Source organism: Mesoplodon mirus (genome assembly GCF_964341445.2).
Source record: "Mesoplodon mirus genome assembly, chromosome: 7".
NCBI classification, from domain to species: Eukaryota; Metazoa; Chordata; class Mammalia; order Artiodactyla; family Ziphiidae; genus Mesoplodon; species Mesoplodon mirus.
The window spans coordinates 45301103-45309476 of NC_138983.1; the positions used below are offsets into that span (position 1 = coordinate 45301103).

Below are 8374 nucleotides of genomic sequence, written 5' to 3' on the forward strand. Positions count from 1 at the left end.
ATGAACCCCCTCCAAGGCTTCATTTAGTTTTTTGCTTTTTGGGTTTTTAAAATAAATTTATTTATTTATTTATTTTTGGCTGCATTGGGTCTTCGCTGCTATGTGCGGGCTTTCTCTAGTTGCGGCGAGCAGGGGCTACTCTTCATTGTGGTGCGTGGGCTTCTCATTGCCATGGCTTCTCCTGTTGCGGAGCGTGGACTCTAGGCACGCGGGCCTCAGTAGTTGCGGCACGCAGACTCAGTAGTTGTGGCTCGCGGGCTCTAGAGCACAGGCTTAGTAGTTGTGGTGCACGGGCTTAGTTGTTCCGCAGCATGTGGGATCTTCTCGGACCAGGGATTGAACCTGTGTCCTGTGTCCCCTGCATTGGCAGACAATTCTTAACCTCTGCACCACCAGGGAAGTACTTCATTTAGTTTTAAAATCATAAAGATAAGAGGGAATATATACAATCGAAACCAGAGATCACATACTCAGATACGTAATGTCTTCTAGGAGGTACATCTGCTGATGAGGACAATATTCATTACTAAAGAGTTTATGAAATGGCTAATGGTGATGCCACACCTCTTGGGTCCTTTGTGGAGCATCTGTTTTGTGGCCCATTTGCAAAAGGCCTTTTGCATCAGTCTGTAAATATCTGGGAAGTTATTTGCTAAATAGACCCATACTAATAATTAGCTCATAAGAGCTTAAGACAATTTGGGTTTTTAAGTTGCAACCTTTTTCTCTGTTGTAATATAAATGCTTGGCATCTAGTAAATAGTAACTAAACAGATATTATTGTGCTGTCCTAACTCTCTCTGACTAATTTTATCTATATAGATTCTACCAGAAGACCAGTTGTAGCTATTTAAGTTTATATGACCTTATTTATGATTTTCCCTATACATTTTATTTTATTTATTTATTTATTTATTTATTTTTTGCGGTACGCGGGCCTCTCACTGTTGTGGCCTCTCCCGTTGTGGAGCGCAGGCTCAGTGGCCATGGCTCACCGGCCCAGCTGCTCTGCGGCATGTGGGATCTTCCCGGACAGGGGCATGAACCTGCATCCCCTGCATCGGCAGGCAGACTCTCAACCACTGCACCACCAGGGAAGCCCCCTATACATATTCTTCATAGATGTCAACTGATAAGTTTTTCAGCTCAGGTCGGTCTCCCATTCCAAGACTAGTCCCGGCCCTTCTTGCCTTCACAGAGACATGGTAGGTTAAATTAATTTCAATTATTACCATAAAGTAAATGTAAATATTTGCAAATATGTAACATAATTTATCCCCAAAGTCAAATCTAGCAAATTGGAGAGGTTTCTCTTCTTTTGCAGTTCTGTACAAGACTGATTTCTTAGGCTATCACAGATAATCAGGAATAGATTTTAGAGGAATCCTCAAACAGTTGCTACATAGTAAACACTAAGTGCAGGTACTGAACTAAGTTGTTTGCTTAATATGTAATTCTAATATTAACCTTTTGAGGTAGGCATCACCATTCCCATTTGATAGATGAGGAAGCAAGTGTCTAAGGTTAAGTCAATTTCCTATACTACACAGCCACTAAGTGGCAGAGTCAGGATTCCAAGCAAGTGTGGTCCACTCTGGTGCAGAGAGTCTTTCCAGCAGGATGCCCCACCATCGCCATCACCATCACCATCTCTCTAACACTCTTTTTTTCTTCCATTTCCTCTCGCCAATCCTCAGTAGCTGAAGCACACTGAAAGCATTAGTTTACTGTCTTATTAAAATGCTCTCACAATAATGTTTCCTTTTGTAGTACCATCCTTCCAGATACAAGTAGGAAAAGTCGCCAGAAGACGAGAGCTGTGGGGAAAACCACCAACCCTGTCTTCAACCACACGATGGTGTATGATGGGTTCAGGCCTGAGGACCTGACAGAAGCCTGTGTCGAGCTTACCGTCTGGGACCATTACAAATTAACCAACCAGTTTTTGGGAGGTCTTCGGATTGGCTTTGGAACAGGTAACATTTGTTACATTTTTAATTCTCCATGAGTCAAACGCTTCTGGAGACACTAGAGATTGGTTGGTTTGTTGTTTTGCTTCTTCCTAATGAAAACAGATATTGTTTCTGTTAAGTATAATGAAATGAATGAGTGAAGGAATGTCAGGCTGTGTGCCAAGGACTCTGGATACAAAGATTAACAGGATGCAATGTCTGTCCACACAGAACTTAAGTTATTATGGGGGAAACCAGAAAAGCCTTCATCACTACTCTTTCCTGAAAAAACATTTATGTCTCTTCATGGCTAAAAGTGTGCTTTGCATAATAATAGTAACTAATATTTGTGGAGCACTGATCACTGTACTAAGTGCTTTATTTGCATTATTTCATTTAATCCTCACAGCAGTTCTATGAGTTGTTTCTAATGTTATCCCCAGAGAAACTGATGTTCCAAGAAATTAAGAAACAGAGCTAATAAGTGGCAGAGCCAGGATTCAAAATCGAGTCTGTTAGACACTAAAGCTGTAACTGCACTTCCCTAGAGATCACCTACTGTCACTTCCAACCCAGTGCTGGAATCCTCCCTACTATCCCCTTATGCACCTGACAGATTCTCATCTACCTTTTATATGGATGTGAAGAGAAATCATTACTCTGAGAGTAATGAGAATAATCCCAATTGTGGTGGGTCCCATTATTGGATATCTCAGATGGTTAAACAGTTCTTTCTCTGCCCTCCTGGTGATGTTAAAACTCTTCCTAGCTGTTTCCATTGGTAATTATAATTAGGGAATGACTCAGTTTTTCCCAATGAGCTATTCCTTTCTAAATGCAAAGCTTCCCTTTTTCTCCAGGGAAAAGCTATGGTACTGAAGTGGATTGGATGGACTCTACTTCAGAGGAAGTTGCTCTCTGGGAAAAGATGGTAAATTCCCCCAACACTTGGATTGAAGCAACCCTGCCTCTTAGAATGCTGTTGATTGCCAAGATTTCCAAGTGAACCCAGAGTCCACTGGCTCCTCCACTGAAAACTACTAAACAGGTGGAATCTGATCTTAAAAATGTTACTATGTAGACAGAGATCCTCACCTTCTATCTATTGCCATAACAAATGCTACACAGCATGTTAAAGTCAACCTGCATGTACTTCTTTGGTTACAAGGCCCAAGAGACTTAAATGATAACAAAACATGTAACGTGTTTGTGACTCCAACATTAAAGAAGATGTTTGAGAAAGTTAAGAAAATCAAACCATTGCTGCTGCTTCAAAGAAAAAGCTGCCAAAAATAATTAAATGTGGGGTGTTGTTAATGAACAAAGTTTTCCAATTTGCCATCATGTGTTTCTTTTTTTGTTTTTTTTCATTTTTTGGCCGTGCCACAAGGCTTGTCAGATCTTAATTCCCCGACCAGGGATCGAACCCACGCCCCCTGTACTGGAAGCATGGAGTCTTACCCACTGGACCACCAGGGAAGTCCCACCACCATGTGTTTCAAACCACAGTTTTGTGCTACAGTTAGAAGGGCCTGCCACTTGATCATTGAAAACCCTTGCATGAACTGAAAAAATGTTGGTTGTAGAAGAGTGACTGAAGGATACTCCTACGAGGGGACAAAAAGGCAGAATATCAGTGATGATAAAGAATTTGTTCATAAGAAAACTATTTACTCTGTAATCTCTATTGAAAATGGAATTCCATGTTAGGGCAATGAGACTATATTTACTGCATATATTTTTTGTCTTGAGAAACTTTCCCTTTTCCCAGTGTTAAAGTCCCAAATGTGCTTTGGTGCCACTCACTGGCCATAGGTGGAATTTAGTTTTGGGCTTAATTTTCTCCCAAGATAAGTCTCAAACCTGTATTTTGTAATAGAGTGCCCGTATATAAAACAAAACCTTGCATATATGAGATTCTGTTTTTCTTATAACTCTACTATATGAAAAGGGCATGAGAGTGGTTGCAGACATGCCTTGCAACAAAGTTTTAATTAGAATGTAAATTGTTAAATTATACTGTACTTCCTGTGTTTGTATACTTTTCATAAAGTATTTTGTAAAAACCGTTAGAATAAATTATTATATGATTTAATTGTCAAATTAATCTTACTTCTTGTTTTAAATGAAATACCTTATGTTAAGAACCCTAAAATCTAAATTCCCTAGCAAGGCTAAAGAACTTTTGGGCTAATATTCCTCCAGAGTCCTTACTGTAACTCTGGGCATCATTTCCTCTAAATTGGAAGCTTCAGCTGTGTTATTAAGAGTAGAACTTTTATTTTTAAAAAGTAGTTGAGGGACTTCCCTGGTGGCACGGTGGTTAAGAATCCATCTGCCAATGCAGGAGACTCGGGTTTGAGCCCTGGTCCGGGAAGATCCCACATGCCGTGGAGCAACTAAGCCCATGCACCACAACTGCTGAGCCTGTGCTCTACAGCCCGTGAGCCACAACTACTGAGCCCACAAGCCACAACTACTGAGCCCATGTGCCACAACTACTGAAGCCCGCGTGACTAGAGCCTGTGCTCCACAACAAGAGAAGACACCACAACGAGAAGCTCACGCACCGCAATGAAGAGTAGCCCCCGCTCGCCCCAACTAGAGAAAAGCCCGCGCGCAGCAATGAAGACCCAATACAGCCAAAAATTAAAAAAAAAAAAAGGTAGTTGAAAAGCTTTGAAGATACATTAACATTTATTCTTAAAGTTTTCCACAAAGGCATTTTTGGGTCATTTAATACATAAAGCATTACTCCCCCTTAGAACCCCACTAGCTCGCCATTCTCAAAACAAGCCCTGATTTAATATAGGTTGGGGGAAGCCTGGGTGGTGAGGGGAGGGTGAGATCTTACAACAGGTATCTAACAAATGTCATTGAAAACATCTGGAGTGCTTGCCTCCCTTCCCCGAAACAGATGCTAGAACCTTCGACCCACTGGCCAGTAAGAGCAACTAACCTAAAACAACGCCCTTCCCTCATTGTCTCTCAAGATCTTTTAGGAGGGTGGTTAATCTAGCTGTATTTCCTCTTCCTGTTCTGGCTGCAGGGAGGGACAAGATGAGGTGAAAGGAGGCACACCTCCAAAATCAGCTGGAGCCGTAGCAGAAGTGCAAATCCTGTTCCAGCTCCTGCCACTTCATAGTACAAGCTACTTTCTTAGCCCTTTTTTCAGTTACCTGCTCAGCCATCTGTCAGCATCCAGCCAGCTATGAAGCATGAAAGAGATAGGTTCTAGTATCTCTCCATCTGGGACTAGGAATGCCCGCCTCCCCCATACCCAGATCCCCAAAACACCAGAGCGGACAATAGAACCATCCTTACATCTGCCCACAGAACTTCCAACTGCCTCAGGTCATCCATGGGGATGTCATGTCACATTGTTTTTCCGAAAAAAGACTACAAAAGCTTTAATCTCACCTGGCTACAAGAGGAAGGCTAAATGGGATTTTCATGCATTATAAAGTATAGGCAACCTGAATTCTTTGGTGAACTCAAGTTGACAGACTTTTCATCCAGTGGGATTTTTAGGCAAAGGCCCTGCTGAAATTTTTTATTTTCTTAAACTGGAGGCATTTCCTTGAACTGCATGTTTTAGGGCTCTTTTTCTTTTTCCAGAAACCCAACCAGAAATAAGCCCAAAAGGGGGATTTATTGGAAATAAACTGTTAGCCCAGAGAATTAAGGAAGTACTACAGGAACTAGATTACTCTGGGGACTCGTGGGCTGGAACCAGGAACTCAGATACTGTCTCTCCTCTTCCTCAGGGACAGGCAGCTCCAGCATCACAAGCTCTCAGCTAAAGCACTTCTCTTTCCTGGATTCAGCTTGAGAGAGCTCTGGGAGAAACTGGCCAGGCTTGGGTCACGTCCCCACCTATTGGACCACTCACGGTAGCCAGGAATGGATAGGGTAAGATCTTATGCTTGGCCCTGCGTGGATTATGTGTCCACCCTGTGGCCAGGGAGAAGTGATCCGTTTTCAGAAGAATAAGGTATCATACACATGGGCACTGGAGAAATCAAGAGCTAGGTAGCCATGTAATTTGTTTCCCCCTTTGGTGAAAATGCTTCAAAATTCCATTATTTAAAATATGAAATAATATTCCAAAGAGTCACTGCTGCCTCTTTCCAGGGAGGCTGAAATTTCCCCAACCATCATGACTGCTGCAGCTTTTAAGTAGATGGTGAGGATCCTGGGAACTGCATAACCTGTTCACATGGCCTAGGAGCCCACCAAAGCATGATTACTGTTAGCCTAGGCTTACGTCCAGGGAACTTGCTTGGACTTCTTTGTACGTCTCTCATCCATACTCACCATTTAAGTAAAAAGTCCCCGAACATCTGCCTTCTCTTGTACTCTTAGGCATTTGTACGTCTTCTCTCATTTAATTCTGACAATATTCTTGAAACATAGGCATTATTATCCACATTTTATAGTTGGCGGGGAACAAAGAAACTAAGGCACAGAGAGGTTAAGTTGTCCCAAGAAGAATTCTTGTCCCAAGAAGCATCCCCATTCTCCTTTGGGATTGCTCTCCTATCTCCTCTCCTGTCTCCACTCCCCTGCAGGCTCATTCACTAATTTCACTAGTTTGTTTTACAAAACAAATGCTCCCACACATTTGATCCAATCACAGAACATTCCTTCCACTTCTTTGGCTGACTTGTTCCAAAAGAACTGGTTCTCCTTCAGCCTTACAAAAAGAAGACTCTCACTCTTCACATTCAGCACCTCAGTCGGGATGTGGGATCAGACTTCAGATCATTGTGCCCCTATTTTTATTCTTTGAGAAGAGTGATGTGTCCAATTTATCCATGATTATGTTAGCAGTTATCATACTGAATTGCTGTTTTTCTATTATTTGTCTCCATCATTAGACTGTAATCATCTTAAGACCTGGGACTGCAAACCTTGGACATAACAGATTCTCAGTATGTGAATTGAATGAATGAATGATTAAGCAAATGAATGAATGATGAACTAAAGACCATGGGGTTTGGTATCAAAAAATCTGGGTTTGAATTCTGTCTCTATCACTTACTCTCTGAGTGACTTGGGACAACTTAACCTCTCTGTGCATTAGATTCTTTGTTCCCTGCTAACTATAAAATGTGGATAATCCTGTGTTTCAAGAATATTGTCAGAATTAAATGAGAGAAGATGTACAAATGCCTAGTACTATGTAGGGCATATAGAAGAACTCTGTAAATAGCAGCTTTAAAAAGGAGATGTTAAAAGACTTAACAAAGACAAGTGGAGGGAACTCGTTGGTCACCACTAGGGAGAACATTGGCCAAGGTTCATGACTTGGACCTCTGGAAAGGGAATATACTGGATACCTTCAGGGTCAAAGGTAGGTGGGAAAATGGCATAACGAAGAAAACCATGGCAGAAAGGAGCCAAAAGTCATTATTACTAAACTGAAAGTTCTCTGAGAAGAGTGATATACCTAATTTATTCATGTATACTTAGCATCTAGCACCACACCATACATTACAAATGTTTGTTGAATAAATCAGTGAATGAATACTGATTAGGATCTTTTGAGATTTTTAACCTTGACAAGTGATCTATGAATTTAATATTTAAAATAATTTTAATATAGAAGAGATATATAAAATATTCCTAAAGTAGAAAATGTATTTAATCAACAGATTTCATTGAGCATCCATTATGTGCAAGGGACTTAGGTACAAAGAGAGGGGAAAGCATCCATAAGCTCATCCTCAAGAAACAACTGCTATTAACATCTTGAGTAGTTTTCCTCTTTTCTTTTCTTTTCTTTTCTTAGGAAACATATTCTGTGAATTCACTTTACTATATCAGACAACCAGATATGATAATCAGCAAATAAAATTTTCAATGTATGTCTGACCCTTTTATTTAAATGAAGAGGACTATTCTAATTTTCTAGTCACTTGCCTCAACTTTTCAAGTTCCATTTCAGTATATGAAGCTTGAAATTTAAAGAAAAGTGAAGAAGAGATGTGAGGGGGAAATTAAAAATAGGTTTCACTCACATTTTTAAATTCACTTTCATAAACCCTAAATAACCTACAATTTAAGTTATTAAAATTTTAGTTCAGGAGATTTTCCCAGCCTTTTGCTGGTGAAAGCTTTCCCTGATAGACAGATTCAGGATTTGGGACAGGAGATCCTGATCTTTGAGATAAAAGCAAAAATCTCAAACTCTTCTTTCAGATCTATTTTGCTCCAAGTGAAACCTGAAGCATTTAAAAATCCATCCATGTATAATAACACCCCAGGCTTTTTCCTTATCATCATGACTTGAGAAATTAAGTCTGACCACAGACTTAACAGTGATTGCAGGAATAGCTAACTCTTTGCTCTGTACTTAAGTTTTCACATCATTGAGATCATTCTAAATTTTAACTTTTTTATCTTGCTTTTTTCAATTA

The 8374-nt window shown here is 40.4% G+C and overlaps 1 protein-coding gene across 5 annotated transcripts in view; it reads left to right on the plus strand.

The window, feature by feature from the left end:
• Positions 1 to 4055, plus strand: part of SYTL2 (synaptotagmin like 2) — a 99698-nt gene extending 95643 nt beyond the window's left edge. For all 5 annotated transcript variants that reach the window (XM_082627347.1, XM_082627343.1, XM_082627344.1 and 2 more), the window contains 2 exons: positions 1771 to 1976; positions 2813 to 4055. In XM_082627347.1, the coding sequence (XP_082483473.1) occupies positions 1771 to 1976; positions 2813 to 2958 (352 nt within the window). In that variant the 3' untranslated portion in view covers positions 2959 to 4055. The remainder of the gene's footprint in view (positions 1 to 1770; positions 1977 to 2812) is intronic.
• Positions 4056 to 8374: the final 4319 nt, after the last annotated feature.